General features: G+C 36.3%; 1 protein-coding gene across 1 annotated transcript in view; it reads left to right on the top strand.

Moving 5' to 3' along the window:
- bop1 (BOP1 ribosomal biogenesis factor) overlaps positions 1-19177 on the top strand; it is a 73627-nt gene extending 54450 nt beyond the window's left edge. Inside the window, exons 7-16 of the mRNA XM_026289709.1 lie at positions 399-611; positions 1847-2008; positions 2795-2875; positions 3332-3401; positions 11582-11714; positions 13353-13533; positions 14021-14312; positions 15800-15884; positions 16068-16175; positions 18375-19177. Coding sequence (XP_026145494.1) covers positions 399-611; positions 1847-2008; positions 2795-2875; positions 3332-3401; positions 11582-11714; positions 13353-13533; positions 14021-14312; positions 15800-15884; positions 16068-16175; positions 18375-18528 — 1479 coding nt within the window. The 3' untranslated portion in view covers positions 18529-19177. The remainder of the gene's footprint in view (positions 1-398; positions 612-1846; positions 2009-2794; positions 2876-3331; positions 3402-11581; positions 11715-13352; positions 13534-14020; positions 14313-15799; positions 15885-16067; positions 16176-18374) is intronic.
- The last annotated feature ends 2300 nt before the right edge of the window (positions 19178-21477 follow it).

Here is a 21477-nt window from a genome sequence, read left to right on the forward strand (position 1 = left end):
CCTTAGGTTTTATGTTTTTGGTGAAAGCATATATTTACTGTGAATCAGGAGACAGCATGAGAATAGTCATGTTTGGTCTTCCAAGTGCTGCCAGCTGTGCTGCGTTACAAATAATGATTCCCATATAGTTTTTAAAGTGGAAAGTGGTCTAAAATGCCAGCATAATGGCAATCTGAAACAGAGCGCTGAAAGAAATCAGACCTGCAAACGTTTCAGTAAAAAAAGAAAATCAGATATTCCGGTCACTATATACAGTGTGTTTAATGCAGTGAACTGGCGACGTGTGCAGCGAGTGTTTGGAGTAATGATCGTACACATGTGCTCTCAATCACGACAATGATGTGTTACTGTGTGTTTTTCTCTGTACTGAGCCGTCACTGCATCCATCTCTCTGTTAGGTCGGGAAGTTGGTCCATGCCATAAAAATGGGTTGGATCAAACCTCGCAGACCCAAAGAAACCACCCCGCAGTACTACGACCTGTGGGCCAAGGAGGACCCCAACAGCATCCTGGGACGCCACAAAATGCACGTCCCAGCACCCAAGATGAAGCTTCCTGGCCACGAGGAGTCTTATAACCCTCCTCCAGAATACCTGATGTCAGAGGAAGAGGTGTGCTCACCTGCATTTGTCAAATGCATACTCATTTTATGCAGAGATTTTCCATGCTGCAACTTAAAAAAAACACCATGAAATTCAAACAATGACACTGAACCTGTTTTAAAAGCAACCTTTATATATATTTATTTATTTATTTATTTATATATATATATATATATATATATATATATATATATATATATATATATATATATATATATATCTGTTTTTGTTATCAATAAATATGTTGATTTGTCTTCAGTAAAATAAATTAATATTATAGTAACAAGTAGTCAAATTCATGTTTTTAATATCTTGTAATAGAAGAATAAATATATATATCACTTAGTAATAGTAATTATAGTAAATAAAATATACTGTATTTATTAAAATTCTACTTGCATTAAATGTTGGATTTAATTTAAATATGGCCAATTTGGAGCAGGCATATATCGTCTTATTGTATTATATTATAACATTATAATAATAAATAATTATTATAACTAAAATAATTTAAATTAATATTTAATCAGTGTATTAAATTGATTATATTTACACCGCTTACACTGTGCATATGCTGGATTAATGATTTTAATGTCCAAAAACAAATATTTAATAAAAATGCATTTAATCTAACATTATATTTTTTTATAATTTATTAATATTTATCAATGAACTGAAATATTATTCAATTTACGCTGCCTTTGTTTCACTGAATCTGTTTAATCCACATATGCTAAATTAATGAATTTAATTCCAAGAACAAATGTTATTAATTTTATTAAAATAAAATTATTTAATTTATAACTAATAGTTATAATTAATATAAAACATATGCATTTTTATATTTATTAATATATTAAACTTTTATTACATTTACACAGAATAGATATTTAATTAAAATGTAGTTCTAGATGAGAATATTTTGGTTTGGAGACATGAGTGTGAGTAAATAAAGGCAGATTCATTAGGAGTGAACTCTTTCTTTAAAATGTCACTGGCCTAACGCTCACATCATTTCACACCTGTGCCTCCAGCTCCATTAGGCTTGTATGATTTGCCTATTAGTCATTTGCGTATGTTTTACATGCTATAGTTAACTCTGTGTGAACACGTGCATCCCCTCTGCAAGTTAATCTTTAAATACAACCAAATTTTGCCTGCACCTGTTCATTAGACCGGCTTTGTCCGAGTTCTCATAACGTTTGCTCTTTGTTGTGTATGTGTGTGTGTGTGTATGTGTTCAGAGACTGGCATGGGAGCAGCAGGACCCCGAGGACAGGAAGCTCAGTTTCCTGCCGCAGAAGTTTGCCTGCTTGCGGGCCGTTCCCGCATACTCACGTTTCATTCACGAGCGGTTCGAGCGCTGCCTCGACCTGTACCTGTGTCCCCGGCAGCGCAAGATGAGGGTATGAGACCTCTGCACCGGGTTCTGTACAAATAAACTGTACAGGCAATACTTAAAGATGAAGATGGCTGTTCTGTACGTCACCAAACAGAATTATGAATTTGCAGAATCACCAAAAAAAGAAAAAAAACTCTATTATACCCACCTTATTTTTATTTAATTATTGTAAATATTTTATATATATATATATATATATATATATATATATATATATATATATATAACTATATATATATATATATATATATATATATATATATATATATATATATATATATGTATATAACTATATATATATATATAACTATATATATATATATATATATATATAGTTATATATATATATATATATATATATAATAGTTATGTAGTTATATATAAAATGAGTGCTGTAAAATGATTAATCATGATTAATCTCATCCAAAGTAAGTTTTTGTTTACATATGTGTGTCTACTATGTATTTATTATATATATATATATATATATATAAATACACACACATTCAGAAATATATTTAAGAAAAATATTAAGTTATTATAATAAATATATTTTATATATTTAAAATGTTTAAATATAATTAATTCAAAATTGCTTTTATTTCTACTTTAATATACTGTATACCCTGCATATTATATATATATATTTTTTTAATGTTGTAACTGGTTTTTAAAGCAGTCAAATAATAAAACCAATCCTTCATCTAGTAGCTAATGACGTTACAGAAGTGAAATGCATTGCAAAAGCTTGTCTTCAAATTGTCAAGAATGTTGTCCTGACTTCATCCAGGTGAATGTGAACCCAGAGGACCTGATTCCCAAACTTCCCAAACCCAAAGACCTGCAGCCCTTCCCAACCACCCAGTCTCTGGTACGTCATCTTCAACTGGTCTGGGATCATGTTAACAGCCTGATTGGGATGATGACAGTCAGCGGAGCAGCTTGTAGATCAGATCCTCAGATATGTCTGGGCCAGACTTTATAATGGCAGGACAGTGAGCTCTGATTTTATTGAGACAGGAAACCATTACTTACTGTACCGCGTGGGTGAAAAAGATCAGAAGGAGAATATTTTTGTTGTTGAAATTGTAGAGTGGGGCTGTAAAACTGCAGACGTGTAACAGGGTTTGTCTGACGTTCTTTTGGACTGGGTTAAAGAAGAACAAAAATGTTAATAAATCAACTAAATATGTTTGGTGGTAATGGACTACTGTGAAATAATAGAGTCCCGAACTTGTCCTTGAATGATCTCTCGCTGTCTGCTTTTCTCTCTGCTGTTTCTGCATGTTGTGTTGATGTTGCTGGTGTTTGTGTTTGTGTCTGACAGGTGTACCGCGGACACTCTAGTCTGGTCCGAAGCATCAGCGTTTCTCCCAGTGGACAGTGGCTTATATCCGGTGAGTCCTGTCTTTCCCTGTCCATAATTCACCCTTATCTAAAACAGATATTCCCACTGAAATGTCCAGTACAGGTAGTGATTATCAAGAGACGTCTTACTTGGTGGAGTCACAGTGACCATACACTCACTGGCCACTTTATTAGGTACACCTTGCTAGTGCAGTGTTGGACCCTTTTGCCTTGATTAACTGCCTTAATTCTTCGTGGCATAGATTCAACAAGGTGTTGGAAACATTTCTCAGAGATTTTGGTCCATATTGACATGATAGATCCATCAGAAGATGAGTACACTGTAGTCTTAAAGGGATGGACATGGTCAGAAACAATAATTGAGCAGACCGTGGCATTTAAATGATGCTCAATTGATACTTTTGCCAAGAAAACATCCCCCACACCATTACACTACCACCAGCAGAGAGCAGGGCTTAAAGTTCTCCGGCACCGTGCCGGATTTCCAGCGTGCAGCATTTGGCTGTGAGAAAAAATGAATCATACATTAAAAAAAATAAATCTTGTTGATTATCACTTTCGAGTCCATGTGTTCGCCTAACAAGAGAGGAGTAGCTTTCACTCTCAACCAAACCAACATTACTAGCCAATCAGAATGTTTTGCTCTTATAAACACGAGTCCCAGCCCTGATGAATGGAGAAGCGCGACAAAAAGCTGCGAGGCGCAATAGTCAATGATGTCCATCTAGTGCATATTTACATAGAAAAGCTCATTATAAAGCAGCGGAGCTTTGTAAACAGCTCAGATTAATCATGACATCTCCATAAGAACGATATGATTGCCAGAACAAATTTGCCGGGATTTTGGAAAAGGTCCTGTTCACACATGATCTATTAATGGTAATTTCCCGGTAATTTACCAGTGAATATTGTATGTGTGAAAGGGGCTAAACTCTTCCTCTGTATTTGCTGTGAATGTGAATTAACGTTCATCTGGAAAAACAGTGCGCATTATCTCAGATTTGTAATGTAAATCATTTATAAACCTTTGCCAACACAGGAGAATACACCAACCTATGTCTAAATATGCCATGTATTTTACATTGCGATTTCAAAAAAGTTATTGCATGTGGCCAAATATAAAAATGTAATGGATTTAAACATGGTTTAATCAAGCTGTGAAGTGAAATGTCATCAGGCCGTTGGTGCACTCTGCGAGTATTTAATACATAATGTGCTTAAGTTGGATATGTTCATATTATTTATAAGCATATTCCATTATGTATTTTAACAGTGTTGTTCAATACAATCATGTAATTTCTTGGTTTTTATATTTTATAAATTATTATATTATATATATTATATATTATTGCATCATCGTTAGTTTATATATAAATAGTCATACTAAAGTCTGGTTTTCACTTAGGTCTGTTTGTGTTACTAAAAATATCAGATTGCTCAGTTGTCAAAATAATCAATTACTTCATTACCAAAATAATCATTAGTTACAGCCCTAGATTAGTTAAAATATTTCTAAATACAACTGCTTTGTTTAACTTTTTGTAATTAAAAGACAAATATTTTGTCATTGAAAATTTCTTTAAAAATAGCATTAAATTATTGTCATGTTCTATTGAACCAAGTATCTGTGTTTTGTCTCATCTGGTGAGCTAAATGGATTGTTACACCCCTAGTGTCGATAAGCAGTGATATAGCTCTTAATTTTCCAAGTCTATATGATACAGCTTTCATTCTTCAGGTCAACCACATATTCATGAAAATGAAAATCAGTTTGAATAAATAAAGCAATAACTTTGCCATAGTATCCTTTCAAATGTTAAAGTTGCCACAGTCATTGCATGCTTTGCATGTGCTACCCCATCCCCAGAAAAAAAGTTCAGGCTCAGGATTTTTATTTTTTTTGCTTTAACCCCTGAGAGAGAGGGAGAAAGTAATCTAGACCACTATCTAGAGAGGGAGAAAGTCATTCATAAATTTACATTGAGTCATTTAGCAGAAAATAAATATTCAATCCTAATAAGCTATGCATAAGAATTTATTACAAATATATTTAATTATTATAATATTTGATTGTTCTTTTAAATGTGGCCCCTGCTCTGTATGTGAGCTGTTATTGGACCGTCTGAGGTGAAGTCTGTCTCAGCGCTCTTACCTCAGCGGTAGCTAACAAGCTGCTGAAATCATTCCTCACTCACCCGCCATGATGTCATAGCTCTTGGCGGAGGGAGACGGGGCTCTGCGCTGACGGGACGAGCGACCCGTTTGTAGATGAGAGAGATTAAGGGAGGCCTGTGGGTTTCGGCAGAGCCAGGATGAGCACAGACGCTCCTGAAATGTCCTTATTCACTGGTGCTCCACAACACGCATAAATCAATCACAACATGCTCATGATTGGTCTCCTTTTCCTCCCTTCTAGATGGATTTCGGTTTTTATTTTTATAGGTTTTGGCAGCCTGTCCTTATTGTTAGCCGCTCTGGGAATCAGCTTCACTTGTTGACGTGTCCGTTTTAAGTCATTTTGAATGCAGGACAGACACTTTTTTAATCATGTCGTCAATTATTATAGTATTTAAATGCACTTTTCAGGATAAATTTGATCATTAGAAAATGACCTTATTTACTATTGTAATCATGGTCCTTTTGTCCATGATTATTAATGCATATTAATTTAAAGATTCAAAAATGTTTTCATAACCTTTCATAAAAATTTTATAACTTTCTATGCTGGACAATCACAGTGCAAATCTTTCATTTTTGGTTTTTATTCTTAAAGTTTTTATTCTTTAAAAAATATATATAATTCTAAAACGTAATTTTTTAATGCTGTACAAACACTTTGCAAATCTAGATTTTCCCTTTTATTTAAAAAAAAAAAAAAAAGTGTAATCAAAAACTTGAATTGTATTGAAAGTGTTTTTTTGTTTTTGTTTTTATCTTGACTTTCCTCATTATAATGAGAGCATACAAATGTGACTCCAGTTCTGCAAGTATTATATGTTCAGGTCTGAAAATATTTTATTCATAATGGAGTAGAAGGCCTCTCTTGAGTGCAGTCTGTTGATCATTATCCGTATTTTCAGTTTGTGGTCCTTTAGATACATAAATGCACACTATAATCCAACATACTCCCTCAGTAGGGCCGGCATCTGATTGCTATTAACTCGAGGGGTATATAAATTACTCGAACGAAACGAGTAGAAGGCATCATTTTAATAACACATGCAGTCAATTTCACTCAGCGTTAGCGATGGCAGCGGCGTGGCCAAATCCACAGAAACCAAATGGTATTTGTACAGTATGAAAATGCTTTCGAATTTGCCCGTCTAATTTGAATGAGGTGATCCAGGTAACAATACCCACCTTTCAGATGCAGAATGGAAATGGTTTCCCAGAGTGCTTTGCAGTTGGGGTTCAGATAAGCAGGAGGAAAGAGCGGAAAATATTGAAAAAGTGTGTAGATGGGGGCGGTTGCAGTTTAGAGGCAATATCTGCTCAGCCGTCCATAACAAAGAACTTCATAAAGCGCATATGCAAAACCACTACAGTGAGGGGTTGCTCTTTTGTCTAGCTTATAAAATATATTAAAGCAGTAATAAAATGCCCTTTCCCACAGTAAAAATTGCCAGTTGACAACCTCCCAGGCATTACAACCCTTCTCACCCTGGGCCTGCCCAACTTTCCTTGGGTTTGTTTGGTGTGTGTTTAATAGAGATCATTTCTTCCATATCAGTGGGTTGGGTGCTCATGACAAAGCACTGGTGACTCTTTTGTCCCAGGACTTTGTTCACCCTCTGCATTCTGGGCTTTCCCAGTGTTGTGTTGCTGATTTGGGAATTGCAAGTCGGAAAGTCTTTTGTAGAGGTAGTGCAGCCAATGGTTGTAAAACTGGGCTTATTAATTTTAAATGCCTGCAAATATCATGAAACACCAGAAGTTTGCTCCTCCTTTTAGTTTTTATTCTTGATAGTGGTGTTTACTAGGTCAAGCATCATTAATACCAGTTATTATACTTAAGGTTATTGATTTGATCAAGCCTTTAACCTTCAACTACTGTGTTCATTTGGGGTTAATAATGTTTTCGCAAGAAGTCTCTTATGCTCACTAAGTCAGCATTTATTTGATCAAAACAAACAGTAATTTTGTGAAATATAATTGCAAATTATTTCAAACAAGTGTTTTTCAGTTTATATGTTTTAAAATATGATGCGAGCAAAATTTTTGCATCATTACTCTAATATTCAGTGTCACATGATCCTTCAGAAATCATTGTGATTTGCTGATGTGCTACTTGGGAAATATGTTACCAATGAACCAATTTATCTTGCTGAATAAAAGTATTAATTTATTTCCCCCAAAAAATAAAATGTACTGACCCCAGACTTTAATTTAACAGTTAAGTATTAAACTTTGTCACGTAGCTCGTACCTTACTAAATCATCAGACACTTATAGATAAAACGGCGGGAAAAAATCCCACATTGAAGAGAACTTTTTTAGATGTCAACACACTTTTTCTGAAGACTTCAAACATGCAGCAAGGATGAGATCTCACAAGAATTTGGTTTTACAGACTCGCTAAACGAAAATGCTGCAATTACAGCACGTGAAACCTACAGTTACAGTTTTTTGCGCTGTAGTCAGATTGCAGTCTATGACATGAGAAAATGCGGTGAAGAAGGGCTGAGGTTACGCGACTGTGTACATATTTACATTTACAGAGCTCAGATCATGGACTGAGAGAGCCTCAAACAGCATTCCTCAGTAATGATGTGGCCAAACGAAGACGAGCGGTGACACTATAAACTCTAGATTGACACTGTCACTGAGGACACCATGAACTCACTGCAATACACGTGTTCTTGAATCAGCGGAGACCTCAATCTGAAGACTAATTTATTTGAGATATGAACATTTTGAACAGATTTAAAGTGTGGGGTCAAGATTATATACATTTGTTTAAATATACAGACAAACTGAATCCACCTGTTTTTAACTGTTCAATTTAACACCCAACACTAAGAAAAGTCCAACTGTGAAAAGAAAAGAAAAGAAAAGAAAAGAAAAGAAAAGAAAAGAAAAGAAAAGAAAAGAAAAGAAAAGAAGCTAGATCGAGAATTGATTCTCAGAGTGAAGGCATTGGGTGCATTTGTGAAGTTGGAGTTTAAAATAAAAAGGAAGCTCTTGGGCGCCGTCCAAAAACACAACTACAAATTAACAGAGCGGCTGAAAGAGATCAGAGTGGTCCTGCTCAGCCACAGGAAGTGCTTATGCCTCAGATCCATACAGTCCTAAAAATACACTACACACACATGACCCTGTGTGAGAAACCCTGGACATATAGGGGCCATTTCAAGCTATGAACCATGAGAAATAGATGCTTTTCATCACATGACCCTTTAAATTCATGGGCGTTTTTTGCCATTGTCATTCAATTGTACCAAAATCTACAGTATGTAAAATAAAAATGGGAGGCTTTCAACCTTAATAATAATAATTATGCCATGGTCTTTTTGTATTTATTTTGCACAGTTGTGAACAACAACTATATCACTTTCATTCAAGGGGGGGTGAAATGCTATTTCATGCATACTGAGTTTTTTACACTGTTAAAGAGTTGGATTCCCATGCTAAACATGGGCAAAGTTTCAAAAATTAAGTTGTACGTTTGAAGGAGTATTTCTGTTCCAAAAATACTACTTCCGGTTTGTCACAAGTTTCGGAAAGTTTTTTTCGAGTATGGCTCTGTGTGACGTTAAATGGAGCGGAATTTCCTTATATGGGTCCTGAGGGCACGTCTGCCGGAAGAGCGCGCGCTCCCGTATAGCGAGGCTGAGCAGCACAGACATTCACTGATCAGAGCGAGAGCGTCGCGAAAAGTCACAAAAGGAGTGTGTTTTTGGTTGCCAGGGCAAGACAACCCTGCACAGATTACCAAAAGAGAAACAGCATTAAGGGACCAGTGGATGGAGTTTATTTTTACAGAGCATCAACGGCGTTGTGCAAGTGTTTTTGTTTGTTCCCTGTATTACGAAGATGCTTGTTTTACAAACAAGGTCCAGTTTGATGCCGGATTTGCACATCGTTTATTTCTTAAGGATAATGCAGTCCCAACGAAAAAGGGTCACGATCGTGTGTTGGAACCGCATGCGGTGAGTAAAACTGCTTCAAATATATCTGTGTTATTAACTTAGCTATCGGCGCGTAAGCACATCAAGTAAACAACATGCGATGTTGTCATCAAACTGCACTTTCCACATGTACAGCTTAAAAAAAAAAAAAGATGACAAAGTGGAACTTAGTCATTTTCCAAAACCGCTAAGCAAATATATACGGTTTCAGTACATACCACATAGAGACTGATTGCTGATGCTGCTCTTGTTCAATTTCAGCCTCTGGATCTGATTCTGGATCATAAATATACGCTGAATCTGACTGTTAGCCATGGTTTGTTTTGGTTGGTTTTGTCCTCACGGTGTCACAGCTTCCAGACGCGCTCAACACAAAAGCCTACTCGCGCTCGTGATTCTTTAGCTCCGCCCACACGCCACACCTCCAGCCGGTCGTGTTTTTCCGGGAAAAATCGGTACAAACTATCTTTCTCTTATGAATATAATAAAACTAAAGACTTTTTGGAGTTATGAAGGATGCAGTACTACTCTATAGGTACTCAAGATTAACAGGATATTGAGTGAAAACGAGCATTTCACCCCCCCTTTCAGGTCTGGCTCCATTTGTGACTTTTATGAGCAATTACTGATATATTAAAGTACTTATCTATTATTAATTTATATTTTACTTTTAGAATATCCTATTTCACTTGTTTCAGATGTGAAATAGGTTGCTAATGCTGTTTCTTGTTAAATTTAACATCTAATTTCGATCATCCTTTGAGACACATTTCTGTATTTTTTTTCTCTGTCTCGAAGTCCCATTACTGTCCTATAAAATGAACTTTTAACATTGCTGTTTTTTCCCTCCATAAGGGCAAATATTACCGTCATCTCATTTTATTTATGGTCAGGATCCATATTTGAATGTCTACAGGAAAGTTGTGGTGTCCCCTGCATCACACACACACACACACACACACACACACCTACAGCTGTGCAGGTCAGACAGGCCTCTGACCGCCAGCGGGTGTCCGCCACAGAGCCCGTCCCTCCTGCTATATCTGTTGCCATACAGCTCAATACTTAAAATGTGATTATGGGATTTAAAGTTATTACACTCCACCCTCCAGGCCAGGCCCGTTTCCCTCGTGTTGTTTTTCCTGTGTTTATGAAGCATGCAGGTATAAAAGTTAAAATGAGATTTTCTGGCAGCTTATGATGTTGTGTGACTGATACAAGGAAGGGGTTTCCCGTCTAACACATCTAGCGCTTTTGAATGAAACAGAGTGGATACCTATTAGATGACTTGTTTTTTAAGTGAATCTAAAGAGAAATTATGAGTTAATTGTTACTAAACTGCATTATGCCATCACAACAATAATTATATTTTAATGTTATAATTAGGGATGCACGGATAGGATTTTTTTGGACGATACCAGAAGAAGCTTCTTTCAAAAACATTAATAATTGTAATGTTTCCAAACTTTTGGTTTTTTACCGTATATGTATGTATATATATATATATATATATATATATATATATATATATATATATATATATATATATATATATATAATTTACTTTTAAAAGAGAGAATAAAAATTAATTGCTAGACCTTTTTATTTCTTTAAAAAGAGTTATATTTTAACACATAGTAGGCTTTGACATCAGCTATTCATTATTATACTGTATGTATATGACATAAATGGCTCTCATTTTAAATGATGCCGTCTAACAGCAGTAACACACAAACTTTACACACCCGGCTTCTCCTTGTATATCACCTTCAGTAATCTTAGTATTATTATAGTGCACTCGTGCCAAAGTGCTGCTGTGTGTCACAGTGGTTGTGTGGCGCGAGGTTGAGTTATCCTCCATGTGTGCTGCTGAGAGAGGAAGTGCCGTTGAGCTGACAGTACGCTTTGCTTGTGCCAGAGACTTGAGCGTCTGTGTCCTCTCAGCTGTTCAGACGCTGAGACACAACCATGTTAAACACATTTACCCATAACCCTTTTTATTAAGTCATTCTGAAACACACTAGTTTATGTAAATTCTCTAATGAATGCATTGAAGTATTTGTTTTGACCCTTTGACCTCAGGCTCTGATGACTGTACAGTGCGTTTCTGGGAGGTCAGTACAGCACGATGCCTTAAGACTGTGGAAGTGGGCGGAGCCGTGAAGGGCGTGGCCTGGAATCCTAATCCATCCATCTGTCTGGTCGCTGTCAGCTAGTAAGACCCGCCCCTTTTTTCTCCTAAAATCTGCATCTGAATGTTTTTGTTGTTGTTGTTGTTGTTGTTGTTTTATTTTATTTTACATTCAGTTTGAGTTGTATATTAGTTTACAGCATATGATTTACAGGGTTTATTTTTAATGGGTGTAGAGCTGATGTCTGGTTAATTAGTTCGATTTATTTTAGTAAGCTTCAGGAAAGGCTCAGGAATTTAAAGAGTATTTGTTATTAAATAGCCAGCTTTTATCAATTGTTAGTTGATTAGATAGTTAGGAAGTAGGACTGCACAATTAATCAAATGCGATAGTCTAGGGATGCAGCGATTAACCAGTTTCACGATTAACCGTAAACGGCAAGGTTAATTAATCATAAAGGCTCCACTACACCGAGTGTTTCTGTTACATCGGACGAAACAGTTGCAACTTGCGCAAAATTAAAACTAAGTTACAATAGCACTGTGCTTATCAGAGATGTGGAAGCTACACACACTAGATTAACTATGACAGGAACCAAAAAGTGATCCTTTATTTCCACCAGAGAAATGACTGAAGTCGATAGTGTTGGACTATTTTGGGTTCACCAAGAAATATTGCTGTAAAAACTGCTGTTGATTGGTTTAAATAGTTCAAATGTTGACTGGTAAATAGGTTAGATAAATAGCTAGAGTGAATAGATAAACATTAGCTGCATATTCACTGCAGATTTATGCAAAACCTTTGCAATGTTTTATGAATGTCAAGTGAAAAAAATTATTTGAAATGACTGCGTTTCCATAAAAAATGTTACGCAATTTAAACATAAAGATTTTCTCTCGCAATAAGTCATGGCGACTGATTTTGGTAGATTTCCGTATTGCAGCCACCGCACCAGCCATTATTTTTAACTGAAGGAGACAAAGGCATGTATCTTTAGTGAAGCAACGCTGAGAGGCTCCCGTGGCCATGTAAGAGCTGCAATCCGCCACAGCGGTGTGCAGCGTACAAAAGGAGTTATCCAAGCATTAATGGGAAGGAAAGCCCCTTAAACTAAAGATTAATCTTGTATGAGGTTTTTCTTGGAGGTTCTAGTACATTAAAGAATGAACATGTGAATTTTACGTATGCCAAAAAACCTGTAATCGCGCAAAAACAAAAATGTATTTATTGAAATTTTGCGAAATATTCCTTTTTCAAATTACCTGAAAAAACACCCTTTTTTTACTGAAAAACTAAAACATTTTGCAATATAATACGGTGAGTTTGCAAAATGTACATGTTTAGAATTCGCAATTCCATTTTGTGCAATTTGAAAAGTAATGGAAATGCAGCTTTTCTTATAGTAATTATTATGTTTTTATAGTTCAATAAATGTTAAATAAACTAGTCAACATTTGAAGTGGATTATAGCTAGCTAGTTGCTAGTTAGCTAGGTGGGAATGCTAGGTAGTAGGTCAGTTGGATGATGGATGGATAGATGAATGTATAAATGATGGATGGATGGGTTGGTTGGTTGGAGAGGTAGAGGATGGATGGTTAAATATGTGTAAATAGGTAGGTTAGATACTTGGACTTGCAGATAGATGGATGGTTGGATAAATAGCTTGTTTTATCTGATGTATGGAGAGCTGGATGAAAATAAACATGATGTTTGTGTGCAGTGATGATACTGTTGTCCTGTTGAACCCTGGTCTGGGCGACCGGCTGGTTTGCACTGCTACGGATCAGCTGATCTCCTCCTATGAGGATCCAGAGGAAGTGAAGGATCAGCTTGTTCAGTGGGCCGTCGCAGAGGGCGAAGGTCACGAGCTGGGTCACCGCCTCATCCTCAAACACCCCAAGGTAATCAAAACTCATACAAGCACACCACAATGGTCTGATTATATATTCATAAGAATGACATCACGACAACCAATAGCAAGTCACATTTCTCCTCTGTTTAATTCAATATTTTCCAGATAACAATAGAAATGAAAAGTCTTACTTTCCTTCTCTCATCCCCTCTGAGAGAGTCCGTCCGTCTCTCACGTGAGCCACAGCCAGAGGCTTTTAGCTATTGGCAGAAGCCACAAGCCTGTGGTCGACTTTTTCCTGAAATGGAAAGAAATTTAAGACGCCTCTAGTGTCCAATTAAGCCTACTGGAAAAAGCAAAGCAGCGACACGCATTTGCAGACTGGCAGAGGCTGAGCCGGTGTTAATAACTGCAGTAAATTTAGTCCCGGCTTGTCTTTGAGGTTATAATTGGATTAATCATCTGTGGATTTACCACAGAATGACTTTGACCTCTGACCTCCAACCACCCACTTTCTCTCTCTTCTCTCTGTGAAGACCGTGCGGCAGGTGACGTGGCACGGGAAAGGCGACTACCTGGCATGTGTGATGCCGGACAATGGCAGCAGCCTCCAGGTGGTCATCCACCAGGTGAGCAAACGCAGGACGCAGAACCCCTTCCGAAAGAACAAGGGTCTGGTGCAGTGCGTGTCCTTCCACCCCATCAGGCCCTATTTCTTCGTGGCCACGCAGCGCTATGTGAGAGTATACAACCTCATCAAACAGGAGCTCACCAAGAAACTGATGGCCAACTGTAAATGGATTTCCAGCATGGCCATCCATCCAGGAGGTACGTAACTGGACGTTGAAAGGGTCACCAACATTTCATTCAAAACCTAATTTACTTTCTTTTCAAAAAGGAGATCTTATGGAGAATCTCCTATGAATATCCAATACAGTCAAAGCACACAAGGGCTATCAAATTAAAAACGCAGAGTAAACTCAAAGTTACTCAATAAAATTTTGTTGTTTAAAGGTGCTGTAGGGAACTTTTGTAAAAAAATATTTTTTTCATATTTATTAAACCTGTCATTATGTCATTATGTCCTATGACAGTAGAATATGAGACAGATAATATATGAAAAAAATCAATCTCCTCTGGCTCCTCCCAGTGTCCTATTGCCATTTGCAGAAACTCCATCGCTCCCGGGAAAAAATACCCAATCAGAGCTGCGGTCCGTAACTTTGTTTGTGTTCAAAATGTAGAAAAATGTATATAATAAGCGAGTACACCATGAATCCATTTTCCAAACCGTGTTTTTAGCTTGTCCTGAATCACTAGGGTGCACCTATAATAAGTGCTTATATTCTGACTATTTTAGATTGCTTCGGGGGTACCGCGGCGGAGTAACCCAGTACCTTTGTGATTCTTCATAGACATAAACAGAGAGAAGTAGCTCCGGCTACAATGTTCTTCCGCAAGACGCAAGCAGTTCTGTTTATTAACCGCTAGAGCGTCAAAAGTTCCCTACTGCAGCTTTAATGGAAATTATGTCTGAACATACTGTGATAAAGACATTTCCCTATGCAAATCCTTCAGTTTTACAGTAATTATTTACATTTTAATATTATGAAATGATCAATTTATCCTGTAACTTTTACCATCTTAGTTTTTGTACATCTTTTTACATCAGACTTGACTAAGCTTTGGACATTGTATTTAAAACTTGATGCTTACATACCACGCTTTTTGGCTCAAATGTACATAAAAATATGATGTTCAATTCCATTGGTGTGTCTCCCAACCAAATGATGCACAGAGTGTCTATCATTATGAGATGAGATTTGAGAGCTACAGCAGAGAAAAAGACTTTGAGTGAATGGTGATTGAAATGTTGGTCCGTTGTATGACTACAGATGACGTAAATCGAATGGATTAGTTTAATTGTGCTCTTTTGTCCTTTTGGGAGCTTCAGATGTCCAGAATAGGCTTTGAATGAATGGAAAATATAAGCTTGGACATTTTTTAAGAAACTTTGTGTGAAGAAAGTAAGTCATTGGTTTGGAATGAGATGAATAAATGAGAAGAAATTCATTTTTGGGTAAACGGCTATGGACGTTAACCTCTAACGGTAACCTTTGAAATGAGAACTGGCAGCATTCTGTAGCCTGTTACGGTACGTTATATAAAGTAAGTGTTTGGAAGTGACCAGAGGAAAGTTACTCTAGCTTTATATTTGTCTTGGTTTCTCAAAAATGTCCCTACATGTGACATCAGTGACCACTCTCTGGATGTCAGATGTCATTTGTTTCCCCTATTTTACCCGTTTTCCACAGGCGACAATGTGATATGCGGTAGCTACGACTGTCGTCTGGCCTGGTTTGATCTGGACCTGTCCACAAAACCGTACAAAGTTCTCCGGTGAGTCAGCACGAGCAGGTTTTTATAATCTGGACAGTCTGGGGCAGACTCAGGGGAAATTGTTGGTAATGCTGGCCTTGTCAAATAAATGAATGTCTCCTTCTGGGACTTGAAGCAGTTCTGTGTAACGTCCCTCTGCTGACAGGACGCTGATGGGTCTGTCTTGTGTCTCTGTCCATATAGACATCATAAGAAGGCTCTGAGGAGCGTGGCCTACCACAGGCACTACCCATTGTTCGCGTCTGGCTCTGATGACGGCAGTGTCATCGTCTGTCATGGGATGGTCTACAAGTGAGTCTAATCGCCTTCCTGTCCGTGTTTTTACTCTTTATTTTTTCCCAGTGTTATTAAGTCTGCTGGGTTCTCTCTTTTTTGATTTTCTAATCCCTCTCTATTCTTCGGCTGTGTTTTAAATAGCATACGAGCAGTAAATAGTGTGCGTACTGTGCTTACTGTACATAATGTGTGCTGTAAGCTAGTTTACTCTGTGCATAATATATCTGAGTTGCGATGTGCCGTATACAGAAGAGTATATTTCAAGGAGTACGGTTTCCCACAATGCAGTGTGCTCAACTTTCCATTTCCAGTGTAACAAATGAACTAGATATTAGATGTAATTTCTAACATCTCTCTTGACTTTATTTCAATGGATTGAGGTAATGTGACAAGAAAGCATAAAAAAAATTAAATAAATGTAACTGTTATATACTAATTTAGGGCATACAGTGTAGTTAGTGTACTGCCCACTACTAACAATATATATAATAATATATGGAAATATGAATAAATAAATATATATGGTTCAACTATTTTAAATCTATGAATGATAGTAATAAAAGAAATGAATGAAATAAATGAAAATAATAACATTTTGCAGTATGCAGTGATCATATTAAAACATAATGTTAATGTGTAATCTTTGTTAGTTTAAATATTTACATTTTAATAATTAAAAATATTATAAATGAATGCCAACCACTTTAAATAAATCTGAATAATATAAATATTTAACATTATATATATATATATATATATATATATATATATATATATATATATATATATATATATATATATCTCATGTTTAATTGAGTGAGTTGCATCCAGTCATAATCTTTGAATTAAAGGTTTGTTTTAACTAAATTGTCTCTGAAAACTCTTTATACAAAAATGTAAAATCTGTCCACATTCTCTAGGCCTCAGGTTGTTCCGATCATGTATTTTTTTGTTTTGCTGAACACAATAGAAGATATTTTGAAGAATGTTGATAACCAAACAGTTACTGGTAGCAATTGACTTCCATAGTATTCTTTTTTTTGTTTTTCATACTATGGAAGTCAGTTGCTAGGGACACTCTTTGAGCGGAGCTAATGATCCGTGTATGGTACAGGGCAAGCGAGATCAGGATGAAAAGCCTTCATCAGCTGGCCTTAATAGATCTCTTTATACTCAAAATGAGGATCTCATGTTATTTTTCCACTTTTTACTTTCCCTAGTCAAACTGTTGATGCATATACAGCAAACCATATTTCCAGAATTCACTGTTTTATGGCCTTTATGGCCCTTAGACAGTTAAAAGAAATGGGCAACAGATTTTACCACAAAATGTCTGTAGAGAAAAAGGAATTGTTTTCATTGGAATGGGACAGGATGATTGACTAATCTAAAAATAGAGTAGATATAATAAAGTAGACTAGATTAGAGAGCTCTGTTAGCAGTATAAAAAAAAATTTATTCAGTGTTTTTTTTTTTTTTTTTTAATGTTGAAATTGTTGAATGGTTTTTAGTTCTGTCATCTTTCCATAAGCAAGCATACTAACTTATAGATAAATTTTTGTTTGAAACAATTTGAGAATAATGTTTAAATTGGTTACATTTGTGGTCAAAATGAAAAAAAAAATATAAACCATTTTGAAAAATATTAGATTTTTACTCTAAATTATTATAGTATTCAAAATTTTATAATTTAATATTATTAAAAAAATAATCTGTGCATAAGACATTTAAGATATTTTATGTAAATCTGTACAGTATTCAAATTGTATGCATGTGATAATTGTTAATTTTAGTTTGTGTTAATTTTATTACATTAATACTGAAAACAAACCAAATGTAATTCATAATTAAATAATTAGCATTTCATTTTTAGACAATGCACATAAGACATTACATCTTTTAGTAAAACATATTTTAATTTAATATTTCAAACATAAATTTTAAAGGAATATAAATAATAGATGAAGGCATGGTAAAATGTTTAAAATATGGTTTTAATATGACTTTCATATAACAAAAACTTTTTTTGAAACTGTTAGGTTTAATGAAAATCAACTTGAGTGTCATAAAAGTGTCTGTAGTTGAAGAAACATCTATTGGCAGAAAAGAATTCAGGCATTTGAGATCTGTTATTGGTGCCAGACTTCATGAAAATCATTATTCAGAGGCATTTGTGAATAACTAACCTTTCTAATGTCTGTGTTAATCCTACAGTGACTTGCTGCAGAATCCTCTGATTGTTCCAGTGAAGGTTCTGAAGGGTCACACCATCACTCATGACCTCGGGGTCCTCGATGTGACCTTCCACCCAACTCAACCCTGGGTGTTTTCCTCAGGGGCCGACGGAACAGTCCGTCTTTTTACCTAGAGAACAAAAAGAAAATATCCCTCCATTGGGAGCCGTGACCTCGAATTTTGTAAACCAGAAATTACACGCCAGTTACGACTCGATGAGGATTTTTAGACTTGCTGCTCTCCGAGGCCACTGACATGTTGCTGGCAGGAATCAAGTGCCTGATCTGATATTGAACATGTCATTATAATATGTGTTTTGAGCTATGTTTTGCCTTTTTTATGTTAGAAGAAAATATATCCAGCCGCTCGTAGATTCCCACAGGACTCGAGTACAGCGTTAAAAGAGAGACCGGTTTGGTTTCAAACCCAAAACCATGTGCACTCGGAAAGGCCCGTTTCCGTATTGGGCTGTCAGTGCCCCACAGCAAATCAAGCACAACCGCTAATCCTTGGACAAGGAAGCTGAATTTGAAATGAAACAAATGTCCAACGTTGGGCCTGGCCAAAGCAAACAAGACATGAAACAAATCTGCAGACGTCTGTCCTTCACTTACACTTGATGTTTTCTTAAACCGCCTTCTGAAGTGTTTCATCCAAAAATGGCGTTACCATCGACTCCTACCAGCATCAGCATGTCGCTTTTTATTTTTTAACCTTTGAAACATTAACCAGTTGTAATTCAGATACCAGTTCCATTTTAATTAAACATGGTGTTTCTTGAAGGGTGTTTGGAGTTTGTTTTCTCTTCTGGTTTCTCGCCACAGGTCAGCGAGGGTGATTTTCAGGACTCCTGAATTATATGCAGCGAGGGTCTGGGAATTGGTTTCGTTTCCTCTGCTGAGAGGCCCAGACGCCGCTGATCAGACAGCATTGTGTGTTATAGATCATATTTCATGGAGGCCGTCCACCTGCGGGTCCTTCTCTCAAATCCAGACGTCGTCTCAAGGCTGTGAGCCTCTCTGTGTGGAGATTGCAGTCCTTTGTTAATTTTCCAGCATCTCCAGGGATTTAAGTGTTTGCGAAATGCTTACCGAGCATGAAAAGTACTGTAATATTTGATGTGGTAATTATATTGAAATACCTACATTCTCAAGTAAATGGAGTGTTTTTGTGCAATTGGTATATTGCAGTAATGGTTTGTGCTATGGTATCAGTTATTTTTTGCTGGAAATTTAGTATGAAGAGGTTTAAATTACCATGTTCTTGATAATTCATAGTTTATAATTGTTTACAAACCAAAAAAAACTGCTGAAAACTAAGATGGTCTTGGCAGGTTTAAATTGATCTCCAAGTTGTCCTCATTTGTAAGTCACTTTGGATAAAAGTGTCTGCTAAATGACTTAATGTAAGGTGCCCGAACCCCCTCTCAAAACCACCAGCAAAGACCAATTTAGGCTATTTTGGCATGTTTTTAGGGAATTCTCTACAAATCATCCATGAAAGGGTGATTTGAAAAGAAAAGACAGAAAACTGGTTGTAATAAGAATTGTCGTGAATCATTTGCATTTTAAGCAAAATGTTACTAAATAGTTGAAGGCAGTGAGCTGAAACTAGTGCTGCGTGGGTTTATGCCAAGTTGTCCGATTTCCTCCCACAACCCATGTAGGTTTGGTTATTTGAACATTGTATATTGTCCACAGAGGTGTGTGTGAAGAGAAGACTTGTGTATGGATGAACCGGTTTCTCGCCATGAATATAGTTAAAGAAGCGGAATTGGCGTTAGGAAAGAAATAAGGAAACAAACTGAAAAATGAATTTTCTTTTAATTAATTCACGCAATGTTGATAAGCATACTTTAATTCACCCTTTCCTCATTTGCTTTATCACGCAACGTTCCATTCTCTTTTCTTAATACTCTCATATTTCTTTATCACTCTCATGTGTAAATAATGTTTAACAGCATTTCGGATACATGTTGTTCTAAACATGTAAGACCCTCGTTCATCTTCAGACACAAATTAAGATATTTTTTGATGCATTCTGAACTCTCTGATCCTCCCATAGACAGCAAGGATCCTTACAGGATCTAGGTTAAGAAGCGTAGCAAGGACATCGCTAAAATAATCCATGTGACATCAGTGGTTCAACCATAATGTTTCGAAGCTACAAGAATACTTTTTGTATATTTACAGTACACGAAAATAAAAATAATGACTTTATTCAACGATTTGTCTCCTCACGTCATCCTACAGCGGCATTTTGGAGAAGTTACGTAAACAATTCAGCTCTTTGTCAGCAGCACCGGATTCGTGGATTCATTGTTAACATTGTTTGCGCTTTGAACTGAACGTAAACAACGTATCTGCGTACATACGTTGCATGCTTTGTTTACACGTGATACGCTCCAAAATGGCACTGGAGACAAATGGTTGAATAAAGACATTATTTTTATTTTTTTATGCACAAAAAGTATTCTAGTAGCTTTATAACATTATAGTTGAATCACTGATGTCATGTGGATTTTTTTTGCGATCTCCTTGCTGCTTTTCTGAACCTTGATCGTGTAGGGATTATTGCTGTCTATGGGAGGGTCAGAGAGCTCTCGGAATGCATCAAAAATATCTTAATTTGTGCTCTGAAGATGAACGAAGGTCTAACAGGTTTGGAGTGACATTTTCATTTTTGGGTGAACTATGCCTTTAAAGCTAAAATGATATGTTTTCAATGGCAATCCCTATTTGCGTGCTCATACACAATCTTTGATCATATTCCAAATTAGGAAATCATTTTAATGCAAAGATACCTCACGAGAAACACAAAGAATTAACTTGTCAAAATTAGTTTGACTTCTGATTCACTCGACCATTACCAAATGAACGGCTGTGGTATTTTATAATATAATGCATTTTTATCCAGGAAAGCACCTATTGTTTTGTTTCGTGCTGATTCAGCATTAATTTTATGGTCACTGACAGATTGCCAACCAGATGACCAGTCAGTGCTGAGTTTGTCCTTCAATCAGTTCAGCCAAAGTTGAGGTACGCCAAGCCAGTGGAGGATAGTGCGCGCGTCTTGTCCTGGA

The sequence above is a fragment of the Carassius auratus genome, chromosome 19 (assembly GCF_003368295.1).
Source record: "Carassius auratus strain Wakin chromosome 19, ASM336829v1, whole genome shotgun sequence".
NCBI lineage: Eukaryota > Metazoa > Chordata > Actinopteri > Cypriniformes > Cyprinidae > Carassius > Carassius auratus.